The 13,310-nt window shown below is 51.0% G+C and overlaps 1 protein-coding gene across 2 annotated transcripts in view; it reads left to right on the plus strand.

Moving 5' to 3' along the window:
• Window positions 1–342: 342 nt before the first annotated feature.
• Window positions 343–13,310, plus strand: part of LOC112225522 (GRIP and coiled-coil domain-containing protein 2-like) — a 28,389-nt gene continuing 15,421 nt past the window's right edge. Inside the window, exons 1-16 of one of the 2 annotated variants that reach the window (XM_042306436.1) lie at window positions 343–728; window positions 1,175–1,228; window positions 1,500–1,584; window positions 1,934–2,001; window positions 2,111–2,215; window positions 2,350–2,715; window positions 2,843–3,000; window positions 3,145–4,966; window positions 5,122–5,179; window positions 5,425–5,624; window positions 6,528–6,647; window positions 7,097–7,261; window positions 7,346–7,450; window positions 7,687–7,849; window positions 8,186–8,286; window positions 10,219–10,434. In XM_042306436.1, the coding sequence (XP_042162370.1) occupies window positions 723–728; window positions 1,175–1,228; window positions 1,500–1,584; window positions 1,934–2,001; window positions 2,111–2,215; window positions 2,350–2,715; window positions 2,843–3,000; window positions 3,145–4,966; window positions 5,122–5,179; window positions 5,425–5,624; window positions 6,528–6,647; window positions 7,097–7,261; window positions 7,346–7,450; window positions 7,687–7,849; window positions 8,186–8,286; window positions 10,219–10,434 (3,792 nt within the window). In that variant the 5' untranslated portion in view covers window positions 343–722. Of the gene's footprint in view, window positions 729–1,171; window positions 1,229–1,499; window positions 1,585–1,933; window positions 2,002–2,110; window positions 2,216–2,349; window positions 2,716–2,842; window positions 3,001–3,144; window positions 4,967–5,121; window positions 5,180–5,424; window positions 5,625–6,527; window positions 6,648–7,096; window positions 7,262–7,345; window positions 7,451–7,686; window positions 7,850–8,185; window positions 8,287–10,218; window positions 10,435–13,310 lie in introns of both variants that reach the window. The other variant, XM_024389551.2, reaches the window with a different exon arrangement.

Here is a 13,310-nt window from a genome sequence, read left to right on the forward strand (position 1 = left end):
ATAAATGGCACTGCCAAGGTGGAGAGAAGGTCCAGGAAGGCATAAATTATTGTGGAAGCGGCCAAGGAGTTACATGGAATATTATCACAAGCCGTACCACCCTCTCAGGCTCTAGAACCTGAGAAGGGAGATATGGAGAATTGGGAGTTTTGTTTTGTCAATGTACTATTTTTATTTGGGTGGAATAAGTTAATTTCCCTATCACGTATGGATTTTCTTTTCTTTTTTTAACCTTGTTTTGGTTTCAATGAATTCCAGTTGGTGGTGGCAATACACCTTTCTGTGTTATAGTCCGCCAGAAAGCCCACAGAAGAAGAACAAAAAAAACAGCTAAACGTTTTATCTGCTTCTGTGTTGGAGGTTGCCTCTTGTAATGAACCTCATGGACTTATAATTGACTATCTGCGACTGCTCTTCTCTTTTGTTCACCTGGAAATTCCTAGTGCAGTGTATAAATAATTAATGTTACTTTGAAACAACAAAAATATACCGTTTTCACTGTTATACAATCTGAAGTCCGGCAGGCACTATCGATTACGTTCGCTGTGACGTACGGACGTTGTTTGACGAAGTCGGAAATGAATTGAAGCTTAGTGTTGGACATCAAAATAGTGAAATGCTTTAGTTTTCAAATCGTACCATTCAGTAACCTATTGCAGATATTCAGCTACACAGACTACCGATTCCGTTAACGATTGGCTAGTTACATTGCTTCGATCAGGATGGAGGTAAGTTTGGTCCAACGACATGTAACATTAAGTGAATGTTGTTAGCTCGTCTGACTGGCTAGTAGCAGGTTTAGCTAACGTTAGTGTAGCTAGCTAGCTAACATAATAGGAATGACAACTAAATCGCCATTTAAAATAATATGAAATGATGCAAACATGAAATGCAAACATGAAATGATAGTCAGACCTTGGCCAAGTTACTGGTCTAGCTAGCTATAAGGGCAATGTTAGCCATGGACAGCTATCCAACTGTTTCCTTATGCAGAAGTATTCACATGCTTCGGTGTCACCAAAGGCAAAGATGGCTATCTAGATGAGATTAGCTACGTTATGCCTACTCATCGCTTTTGTAGTGTTTGCCTAGGCTGTAAATGTGAGATTGGTGTGTGTGCGCGTCATACCGGTATATCCTGTTTTATGTAATTGTTTGTTTTCCACAACAGCAGGACACTGTCCCGGAGTCTGTGGCCTCACCACCTTCAGGTGCAGCAAAATCAAAGGTGCAGCACTCTGGAGTTATCAGAAATACTATCCTACCCACCACCACCCCATTCTTCCTTTACCAGTCTTACAGTATTTTGAAATGTCATGTACACTTTCTGTATCAATGATGTATACATTAATTAATTGGCCTTGGTGCTCATACTTTTGACAACTTTATAATATCAAAAGACTAGTACCGAGACCCTAAAATAATGCGTTCTATGTCTCACTGTTTGGTACCTCTGTCTCACTGTTTGTTACCTTTGTCTTACTGTTACCTCTATGAAGTTGGACACGTTGTCCAAGGATGACCTCATCAAGTTTGCCAAGAAGCAGATGGCTGCCATCCAGAAGATGAAGTCCAAATGTGCAGGTACATGATGCACCTGTCATTCACTGTTTAGATTCAAGGTGTAATTTGACGTGCACAAGTGATAGAGGTAGATATGTATAGGGGTAAAGTGACTAGGCATCAGGATGTATGATAAACAGTAGCAGCAGTGTACATTATGATTGTATGTGTGTGTATAGAGTCAGTATAAATGTGTGTGCATGTTATTTGTGAGTTGGAGTGTCAGTGTGTGTAGAGTCAGTGCAAAAGTAAAAAGGGTCAACCATTGGTTTACTATTCAATGTTGTGATCGTTTATAATATCAATACAGTAGTAGGATTTCCTTTTTTAATATTTTTTTGTCCTTTCTACTTCCCAATATTTTTTTCAGATTTGGAGAAGGAAGTTGACACCCTCAAGTCTCAGCCAACAGGCAATTCAGACGAATCCGTCATACAGGTTTGTGGTCTGAAATTGTTACATGAGAAAAGGAATATGCTGAAGTGCTTTGGGAGGGTTTGTAAGTCATGTGTTTTCTATTCTATTCTGTGGTATTCTGTTCTCCCAGGAGCTGACTGAGAGGATGAGTGCCTTGCTGCTGGAGAAGGCTGAGACCCAGCAGAGTGCAGTGTTACTGCGGAAGGAGAATGAGAAGGTCAAGCAGTGGGAACAGGTGAACTGTAGTAGACCATGTTATCTGTCTGTGTAGGCCAGACCAGTGGTCACCTACCCTAGTCCTGGAGAGCAGCATGGTGTTCATCCTTTTGTTCCAGTTCTAACTTCATGTTTTCTGTTGAATATGGCCAGGATGCAGTAAGAAAACTGGCCACCCTGCAGGGAGAGTTGAACCAGGCCAAGGAAGACCACCAGGAAAAGATGGCCACTTTTGAGAAGACCATGCACATATCCCAGGCCAAACATAAAGAAGAAGTCGAATTCTTTCAGAGGCTTCTGAGAGAGAAAGACGAGAGTGACAGAGAGAAAGAGAGCGAAAGAGAGAAAGAAAAGCATAGGGAAAGAGAAAAAGAAGATACAAACGACAGTGTAGAAGCTGTTAGTCACAGCCTGGAGTTGCAGATCTTGAGTCTGCAGACAGAGCTAGCTGCAGCGGTGGAGCGAAGTGCCCAGGAGGCTGCAGTGCTGCAGGATGACCACCAGAGGGCGCAGACAGAGGTTAGTTCAAAAGCAGTGTCCGAAACATTTCACAAAATGAATACCTTCACACGGTTGTAAGCCGATAGCTGACAAAGACCTTCTGGTTTAAATGTTGCAATACACTGTGTGTTTCTTTTTATTTTAGGCCCAGCAAGAAGTAGAGAACCTACGAGAAGAGTTGGCCCAGCATAGCATGCAACATGAAGAGGAGCTGAGAGCTCTGGAGGAGGACTTTGAGATGGAGAGAGAGAGACTGCTTCTCCTCCAAGAGGAGCTCAGTGAGCAGCTCGCTCTCAAAGACAGGTGGGTCCTACTGCTATACATTGGTGTTGGACAAGATATTGGTGTTGGATGACATGAGATGAGTCACAGACTGTACACTAAAATGCTTTGAGTCACTTTAAAAAGTGCTTAATTAATCAAATTTTCTTCCTCTTCTTATGACAGTTTCTTGCAGGATGTGCAGGAGGAAGAGGAGGAGCCTAGCGGCCGCAGCTCGGGGATAGCCAGGATGTTGGAGCTGTCTGGTTTAAGTCAGATTGATGCCAGTGATGGAGAGACGGAGACTGGACAGCTCCGATCCGCCTTGGAGGACCTGCAATCCCAGAATACAATGCTGCAAGACGAACTGACCTTCTTGGGCAATGTGAAGACTCAACTGGAGGCGGAGCTTGAGAGGATGAGGGAGGAGTTTCAGACAGAGAAGGAAGAGCTAGAATTTAAGATCGATGAGTTGCTGATGACCCGGGAGGGTGCGACCCCTGACCTGAATATGACCCCTTACCGAGACCCTCTGAGCCCAGCAACCCCCAAGTGTGACCTTCAGGAGGTTCCAGCCCTCACTCAGCTCCAGCAGAGTGGGCCACAGAGAGAACCAGCGTACAGCCTGCCTGCCAGCTCTGCTAGCCCCTCCAGCCCTTTCCCTGACACAGACCACCAGAGTTTGACCCTGGAAGAACAGCAGAGACTGATCCTAGAGGTCCAGGAGCTGAGGACCCAGTGTGAGACCTTAGCTAGAAAGAATACCCAGGCGGTGGGTGAATGTGAGTCTCTAGCCAAAGAGAGGTGCCAGGCAGTGGATGAATGTGAGTACCTAGCCAGAGAGAGGGGGCAGGCGGTGGCTGAGTGCGAACACACCAGAGACATCCTGAGAGGCCTGGAGACTGAGCTAGGTCAGAGGACTGGGGACTTCGTCAGACAATATGAAGCTATGAAGGAACAGGGGGCGTCAGCGATCCAGGAGCTACAGGAGAGAGTCAGAGGGCTAACTGAGGAGAAAGAGAGTCTGGTAGAGAAGTTGAGAGTGCTGAATGAAAACAGAGAAAGCCTATTGGAGGAGGTCCAGGGCCTGGAGAAGAGGCTGGAGAGCTTCCTGGAGCAGACACAGGCAGCCGAGGGGCTGAACGAGCAGCTGCAGACTTCTCTGGAGGAGAAGACAGAATTAGCTCTCGAGTTTAAGACCTCTCTGGAGGAGAAGACTGTGTTAGCCTCTGAGCTAAAGGCCTCTCTTGAGGAGCAGACAGCGTTAACCCTCGAGCTAAAGGCTTCAGTGGACGATCTGAGCAGGCAGAATGGGGAGATCCTCTCTCAGCTACAGATGAAGGAGAGTGCTGTTCAGGAGTTGGAGGATTCACTCAATGTGGTGAGCACAGAGAGGGACCAAACACTGTCAGCACTGCAGGAGATGGAGGTGGTGAGGCTGAGGGAGGTGGAGGGGAGGCAAGGCCAAAGAGAAAGGGTGGCTGAGCTACAGGCTCGTATAGAGGAGCTGGAGAAGGAGAAGAGCCTGCTGAAGAACAGCCTAGGGGAGGTGCAGGGGAGCCCAGGGGAGGAGGTGGAGGAGCTACAGACTCGTATAGAGGAGCTGGAGAAGGAGAGGAGCCTGCTGAAGAGCAGCCTAGGGGAGGTGCGGGGGAGCCCAGGGGAGGAGGTGGAGGAGCTGCAGGCTTGTGTAGAGGAGCTTGAAAAGGAGAGGAACCTCCTGAAGTGTAATCTGGGGGAGCTGGTGGGAGATACTGAAGCTCTACAGAGAGACCTGGTAGAGATGAAACTTGCCAATGAGAAGATGAGAACAGAGAATCAGGAATTATTGGCCCAGGTCAGCAACGCTACAGAGACACTGGCAGACAAAGAGAGGGAGCAGAAGGTGGGAGGAGAGACGGAGAGAGAGGAGGAGGAAAAACAAGAGGAGAGGAGAGCGCTACAACAGCAGCTAACAGAAAAGGACAAAGTCATATCCCAGCTGAAGAGTGAGTTGGCTGTCCTGCAGGTGAGTGCTTCTTCTGTCAGTGTCTTCAAGTTTACTGGATTACATTTTTTTTGCCTCAAGCTATAGTTTGTTACAGTGACTGCTGAGGTATTTTTCATTAGTTCTACAGACTGACTTTTCCTCTCCCTCCACCGCCCTGTCTCTCCCCCCACCAGTCTACAGCCTCCACTGTCTCAGAGGAGAACACAGCCGTAGAGTTCACTGAGAAAATCGGTACGTTCCTAATTACTGCTGTAATGGAGAGGTCCAGAACAGGGAACTGGGATACTATGACCAGTAAACACAGATGGACAGTACTAACAGTGTCATGCTTGTTTTATTATTTCTAGGTGATTTTATTAAGCTCATATAAGAATGACAGATACAAAGTGCCAATCATTAGGGGATTCTGATACTGCCAATGATCTATGTGTGATGATGTCTCTGTGTCCTCTTTTGATTCCATCCCTTCATCACAGCCCTGCTGGAGAAGGAAAGCAAAGAGAAGAATGAGAGGATGAATAAGATCAAGGCGGTGGCTGTGAAAGCCAGGAAGGAGCTGGACACCAGCAGGAAAGAGGCTGTGTCTCTGAAGGAGGAAGTGGAAGTGTTGAAGGCTGAGCGAGAGAAAGTGACCAGCTCAATGAAAGACATCATTCATGGAGCAGAGGGATACAAGGTACTACTCACCCCTGATACCGAGCCCTGACCCCTATGTATTGGTAGGGGAAACATCACCCCTGATACCGAGCCCTGACCCCTATGTATTGGAGGGAAACATCACCCTGATACCGAGCCCTGACCCCTAGGGGAAACATCACCCCTGATACCGAGCCCTGACCCCTGATACCGAGCCCTGACCCCTATGTATTGGTATTGGGGGAAACATCACCCCTGATTGGTAGGGGAAACATCACCCCTGATACCGAGCCCTGACCCCTATGTATTGGAGCCCTGAGCCCCCCTATGTATTGGTAGGGGAAACATCATCCCCTGATGACCCCCGGGCCCTGATGACCCTATGTATTGGTAGGGGAAACATCACCCCTGATACCGAGCCCTGACCCCTATGTATTGGTAGGGGAAACATCACCCCTGATACCGAGCCCTGATACCGAGCCCTGATACCGAGCCCTGACCCCTCACTGCGTCTCTACCTCATACGGAATGAATAACACAGACATCAATAGTGAATTGCTTATTAATAAGCTGTTGGTACAAATCTGAAGAGATTGTTCACGCAAATAATGAAGTGGCATTTTCCCTAGATTGTTGGCCAGGACTGCTATTGCTAAGTGTGTGTGCTCAATAAGGAGCTTTCTGTTTGTTTCAGTTAGTAATGCACAACAGCCACATTAAATGGGTTCAGACGGTTGTCTTTATGATTTGGCTTTGTGAGCCATTAGAGATCAAATCACTCTGCCCAGTTTAATGAGAGTTCTGTCCCAGACCTGAATGGATGGATGTCACTGTGTAGAACAGGCAGCTTGATATAGGATGTGTTATTCTGCATTAAACTGAATGCCTCGATACCTACTCAATAATGAATGTGTTTAATATTACATTGGTGTGTGTTTTACAGAACTTACAGTTGGACTACGACAGACAGACAGAGCAGCTGGATAAGGAGAGAGAGAAGGTGGAGGGAGCTGAGAAACAGATCTCCGAGCTGACCAAACGACTCAACACCGCCGTACAACAGGTAACACACACACAGGCCCACAAACAAACCATGCTCAGTCTTCCAGCATGCTCAACTAGACTGACAATTTCCCCCTCAGTACAAATATAAACTGTCCATTTGAATGATTTCCATTCCACCTGTAATGATTGTCACCTCCTCCTGATAGTTTTTCTAGTGAAGTAATGGAGTGTATGTAAATGAAGCGGTGTCTCCTTCCATCTGGTGTTGTAGCGTTGTGTCTACTGAGGAACATGCTGGTCATGGCTGTATGAGCTGACAGCTCCCCTGGGACAATGCAGACTGGAAGTACAGACAGTCAAGTGTCTGAGACTTCCCCGGATGCCTTTGTTAGATATGTTGAAGACTATTCTATATCCCTTGCTGGCTGATTATATGGCCAAGGGGACTGGGGATTGTCAAGAACTCTAGTGAAGTTTTCTTAAATGTGTGTTGTTCTGTGTGTCCAGCATGAGCAGCTGTGGTCGGAGAGAGAGGACCTGATGACTGGAATGGAGACGCTGAGGAGCACGGTGAGACAGATGGAAGGACAGACAGCAGAGCTGCACAGGCAGACAGACACCCTGAACAGAGACCATCAGGCTGAGAGACTACTGAAGGAACAAAAGACAAAGGTGTGTGTGTGTGTGTGTGTGTGTGTGTGTGTGTGTCGTTTGTTAACTGTGTGTGTCCTTTGTTAACTGTGTTTGTCTCTCCAGGAGCTGTCGTCGTTGCAGAAGGAGGTGGAGGAGTTGACCGCTCAGCTCCACAGACAGAAGCAGCAGTCTCAGCAGACTGCACGGGAGCTGGAGCAGCTACGCAAGGTACACACAGCATGGCCTTCCTTCTAACCCTCACTGAGACACTGAGAGTTGTGTGTTGTGTTGCCTCTAGTCCTACAAAACAACGCTGACTCTAGAACGATGTCAAAATAACATTTTGCCCTCAAGCACTGGAAGCTGCTTTCCCATTACTCATACTAAGATGTGTGTAGAAACATGATTCAGTGTGTGTACGTTGTGGTGCAGTGGGTATCCGTTGTGAATGTGTTTTTGTCCAGGAGGCCCAGCAGAGCTCGTTGTTGGACATGGAGATGGCAGACTATGAACGCCTGGTCAAAGAACTCAACACCAACCTGTCAGAGAAGGACGTGTGTGTGGAGGAGCTGAAAACACAGATACACACACACACTCAGAAAGAAGACACACTCAACCAGGAGATTGGTACGCAGACATTTCTACATTTGAGTCATTTAGCAGACGCTCTTACCCAGAGCGAGTGTGTACATTTTAATACATTTGTTTGTACTGGTCCCCTGTGGGAATCGAACCCACAACCCTGGATGCTCTACCAACTGAACTACACAGGACAGTTATCACAACAATCACTACCATTCGCAACCATGTCATAGTTCTTCCAACTAACCTATTAATATGGAACTAAATCACGTCACAGTAGATCAAAATCCTTTGTTTCTATAATGGGTTTCATTCATTACAATCTTGTCCTTTAATGCATTTCTGTATTATTTAATTCCTGAAACCTGTGTGACCCCCCAGAGGGTCTGAAGTCCCAGCTGGACCAGGGGGAGGACAAGGGCGCCAAGATGAAACAGCTGCTGGTGAAAACCAAGAAAGATCTGGCGGACGCCAAGCGGCAGGTCAGACTCTAGGGATCACAGTGTTGTGTTCCCCTTACTGCGTTCCCCCCTTACTGCGTTCCCCCCTTACTGCGTTCCCCCTTACCCGTTCCCCCTTACTGCGTTCCCCCTTACTGCGTTCCCCCTTACTGCGTTCCCCCTTACTGCGTTCCCCCTTACTGCGTTCCCCCCTTACTGCGTTCCCCCTTACTGCGTTCCCCCCTTACTGCGTTCCCTCCTTACTGCGTTCCCTCCTTACTGCGTTCCCTCCTTACTGCGTTCCCTCCTTACTGCGTTCCCCCCTTACTGCGTTCCCTCCTTACTGCGTTCCCTCCTTACTGCGTTCCCCCCTTACTGCGTTCCCCCTTACTGCGTTCCCCCTTACTGCGTTCCCCCTTACTGCGTTCCCCCTTACTGCGTTCCCCCTTACTGCGTTCCCCCTTACTGCGTTCCCCCCTTACTGCGTTCCCCCTTACTGCGTTCCCCCTTACTGCGTTCCCCCTTACTGCGTTCCCCCTTACTGCGTTCCCCCTTACTGCGTTCCCCCTTACTGCGTTCCCCCTTACTGCGTTCCCCCTTACTGCGTTCCCTCCTTACTGCGTTCCCTCCTTACTGCGTTCCCCCTTACTGCGTTCCCTCCTTACTGCGTTCCCTCCTTACTGCGTTCCCCCTTACTGCGTTCCCCCCTTACTGCGTTCCCCCTTACTGCGTTCCCCCTTACTGCGTTCCCCCCCTTACTGCGTTCCCCCTTACTCGTTCCCCCCTTACTGCGTTCCCCCTTACTGCGTTCCCCCCTTACTGCGTTACCCCCCTTACTGCGTTCCCTCCTTACTGCGTTCCCCCTTACTGCGTTCCCCCTTACTGCGTCCCCCCCTTCCCCCTGCGTTCCCCCTTACTGCGTTCCCTCCTTACTGCGTTCCCCCTTACTGCGTTCCCCCTTACTGCGTTCCCCCTTACTGCGTTCCCCCTTACTGCGTTCCCCCTTACTGCGTTCCCCCTTACTGCGTTCCCCCTTACTGCGTTCCCCCTTACTGCGTTCCCCCTTACTGCGTTCCCCCTTACTGCGTTCCCCCTTACTGCGTTCCCCCTTACTGCGTTCCCCCTTACTGCGTTCCCCCTTACTGCGTTCCCTCCTTACTGCGTTCCCCCTTACTGCGTTCCCTCCTTACTGCGTTCCCCCTTACTGCGTTCCCCCTTACTGCGTTCCCCCTTACTGCGTTCCCCCCTTACTGCGTTCCCCCTTACTGCGTTCCCCCTTACTGCGTTCCCCCTTACTCGTTCCCCCTTACTGCGTTCCCCCTTACTGCGTTCCCTCCTTACTGCGTTCCCTCCTTACTGCGTTCCCTCCTTACTGCGTTCCCTCCTTACTGCGTTCCCTCCTTACTGCGTTCCCTCCTTACTGCGTTCCCCCCCTTCCCCCTTACTGCGTTCCCTCCTTACTGCGTTCCCCCTTACTGCGTTCCTCCTTACTGCGTTCCCCCTTACTGCGTTCCCTCCTTACTGCGTTCCCTCCTTACTCGTTCCCTCCTTACTGCGTTCCCTCCTTAGCTAGAGAACGTTCCCTCCTTACTGGGGCGTTCCCCCTTACTGCGTTCCCTCCTTACTGCGTTCCCACCCTTACTGCGTTCCCCCTTACTGCGTTCCCTCCTTACTGCGTTCCCTCCTTACTGCGTTCCCCCTTACTGCGTTCCCCCTTACTCGTTCCCTCCTTACTCGTTCCCTCCTTACTGCGTTCCCTCCTTACTGCGTTCCCCCTTACTGCGTTCCCTCCTTACTGCGTTCCCTCCTTACTGCGTTCCCCCCTTACTGCGTTCCCTCCTTACTGCGTTCCCCTGTGTGTGACGTCACTGCTGTATTATAATGAGTGTTGACAGTGTTATGTTACGTTAATACATTGTAGTAGTCTAGTTGGTGTTGCCTTAGAAACACTTACATTGTAGTGTGTTTGTGCAGGAAGCCTCTCAGATGATGACCCTGGCCTCTCTGAAGGGAGAACTGGAGACCTACCAACAGGAGCTAGAGAACAGTAAGATCCAATGCTGTGACCTGTCTGGGGAGCGCCACCGGCTGCATGAGCAGCTGAGGACTCTGACGGAACAACAGCAGAGAACAAGCAGCACCCTGCAACACCGACTGACCTCACTACAGCAGGAGTTCAACACTGCCAAGGTATACCCGCATACAAACGCACGTACGCACACACGAACATGCACACATTTGGTTTTTCACTCTTTCATCTCATCCTCTCTCTCCGTTCCTACCTCTCTCTTCCCCCCCCTTTCCACCCTGAACCCCATCTTCCTCGCTCTCGCTCTCTCTCCCTTTCTCTACCTCTGTCCGAACCTAGCTCAACCCATCTCCTCTCGCCCTCTCTCCACCTCTGTCTGGACCTTGCTCAACCCCTCTCCCACTCCCTCTCTCCACCTCTGTCTGGACCTTGCTCAACCCCTCTCCCACTCTCCTCTCGCCCTCTCTCCATGTCTGGACCTAGCTCAACCCCTCTCTCACTCTCCTCTCTCCACCTCTGTCTGGACCTAGCTCAACCCCTCTCCTACTCTCCTCTCTCCACTTCTGTCTGGACCTAGCTCAACCCCTCTCCTACTTTCCCCTCTCCCACTCTCCTCTCTCCCTCTTTCCACCTCTGTCTAGACCTAGCTCAACCCCTCTCCCACTCCTCTCTCTCTCCACCTCTGTCTGGACCTAGCTCAACCCCTCTCCCACTATCCTCTCTCCCTTTCTCGACCACTGTCTGGACCTAGCTCAACCTCTCCCTTTCTCCACCTCTGTCTGGACCTAGCTCAACCCCTCTCCTTTCTCCACCTCTGTCTGGACCTAGCTCAACCCCTCTCCCACTCTCCTCTCTCCCTCTCCACCTCTGTCTGGACCTAGCTCAACCCCTCTCCTCTCTCCCTCTCTCCACCTCTGTCTGGACCTTGCTCAACCCCTCTCCTCTGTCTCTCCCTCTTTCCACCTCTGTCTGGACCTAGCTCAACCCCCCACTCTCCTCTCTCCACCTCTGTCTGGACCTAGCTCAACCCCCTCTCCTCTCTCCCTCTTTCCACCTCTGTCTGGACCTTGCTCAACCCCACTCTCCTCTCTCCACCTCTGTCTGGACCTAGCTCAACCCCCCTCTCCTTTCTCCACCTCTGTCTGGACCTAGCTCAACCCCTCTCCCCTCCTCTCTCCCTCTCCACCTCTGTCTGGACCTAGCTCAACCCCTCTCCTCTCTCCCTCTCCACCTCTGTCTGGACCTAGCTCAACCCCTCTCCTCTCTCCCTCTCTCCACCTCTGTCTGGACCTTGCTCAACCCCTCTCCCTCTCTCCCTCTTTCCACCTCTGTCTGGACCTTGCTCAACCCCCCCCTCTCCTCTCTCCACCTCTGTCTGGACCTAGCTCAACCCCTCTCCCTATTTCCACCTCTGTCTGGACCTAGCTCAACCCCCCCCCTCTCTCCTCTCTCCACCTCTGTCTGGACCTAGCTCAACCCCTCTCCCACTCTCCTCTTTCCACCTCTGTCTGGACCTAGCTCAACCCCTCTCCCTATTTCCACCTCTGTCTGGACCTAGCTCAACCCCCCCTCTCCCTATTTCCACCTCTGTCTCGACCTAGCTCAACCCCTCTCCCTATTTCCACCTCTGTCTCGACCTAGCTCAACCCCTCTCCCTATTTCCACCTCTGTCTGGACCTAGCTCAACCCCTCTCCCTATTTCCACCTCTGTCTCGACCTAGCTCAACCCCTCTCCCACTCTCCTCTCTCTCTCCACCTCTGTCTGGACCTTGCTCAACCCCTCCCTCTCTCTCTCCCTCTCTCCACCTCTGTCTGGACCTTGCTCAACCCCTCTCCTCTCTCCCTCTCTCCACCTCTGTCTGGACCTTGCTCAACCCCTCTCCTCTCTCCCTCTCTCCACCTCTGTCTGGACCTTGCTCAACCCCTCTCCTCTCTCCCTCTCTCCACCTCTGTCTGGACCTTGCTCAACCCCTCTCCTCTCTCCCTCTCTCCACCTCTGTCTGGACCTTGCTCAACCCCTCTCCTCTCTCCCTCTCTCCACCTCTGTCTGGACCTTGCTCAACCCCTCTCCTCTCTCCCTCTCTCCACCTCTGTCTGGACCTTGCTCAACCCCTCTCCCTCTCTCCCTCTCTCCACCTCTGTCTGGACCTTGCTCAACCCCCCTCTCTCTCCCTCTCTCCACCTCTGTCTGGACCTTGCTCAACCCCTCTCCTCTCTCCTCTCTCCACCTCTGTCTGGACCTTGCTCAACCCCTCTCCTCTCTCCCTCTCTCCACCTCTGTCTGGATCTTGCTCAAGCCCTCTCCTCTCTCCCTCTCTCCACCTCTGTCTGGACCTTGCTCAAGCCCTCTCCTCTCTCCCTCTCTCCACCTCTGTCTGGACCTTGCTCAACCCCTCTCCCTCTCTCCCTCTCTCCACCTCTGTCTGGACCTAGCTCAACCCCTCTCCTCTCTCCCTCTCCACCTCTGTCTGGACCTAGCTCAACCCCCCCTCTCCCACTATCCTCTCTCCCTTTCTCGACCTCTATCTGGACCTAGCTCAACCCCTCTCCCACTATCCTCTCTCCCTTTCTCAACCTCTATCTGGACCTTGCTCAACCTCTCTCCTCTCTCCCTCTCTCCACCTCTGTCTGGACCTTGCTCAACCCCTCTCCTCTCTCCCTCTCTCCACCTCTGTCTGGACCTTGCTCAACCCCTCTCCTCTCTCCCTCTCTCCACCTCTGTCTGGACCTTGCTCAACCCCTCTCCTCTCTCCCTCTCTCCACCTCTGTCTGGACCTAGCTCAACCCCTCTCCTCTCTCCCTCTCCACCTCTATCTGGACCTAGCTCAACCCCTCTCCCACTATCCTCTCTCCCTTTCTCCACCTCTATCTGGACCTAGCTCAACCCCTCCCACTATCCCTCTCTCCCTTTCTCGAGCCCTCTCCTCTCTCCCTCTCTCCACTGTCTGGACCTAGCTCAACCCCCTCTCTCCTTTCTCCACCTCTGTCTGGACCTAGCTCAACCCCTCTCCTTTCTCCACCTCTGTCTGGACCTAGC

The sequence above is a fragment of the Oncorhynchus tshawytscha genome, linkage group LG26 (genome assembly GCF_018296145.1).
Source record: "Oncorhynchus tshawytscha isolate Ot180627B linkage group LG26, Otsh_v2.0, whole genome shotgun sequence".
Taxonomy (NCBI): domain Eukaryota; kingdom Metazoa; phylum Chordata; class Actinopteri; order Salmoniformes; family Salmonidae; genus Oncorhynchus; species Oncorhynchus tshawytscha.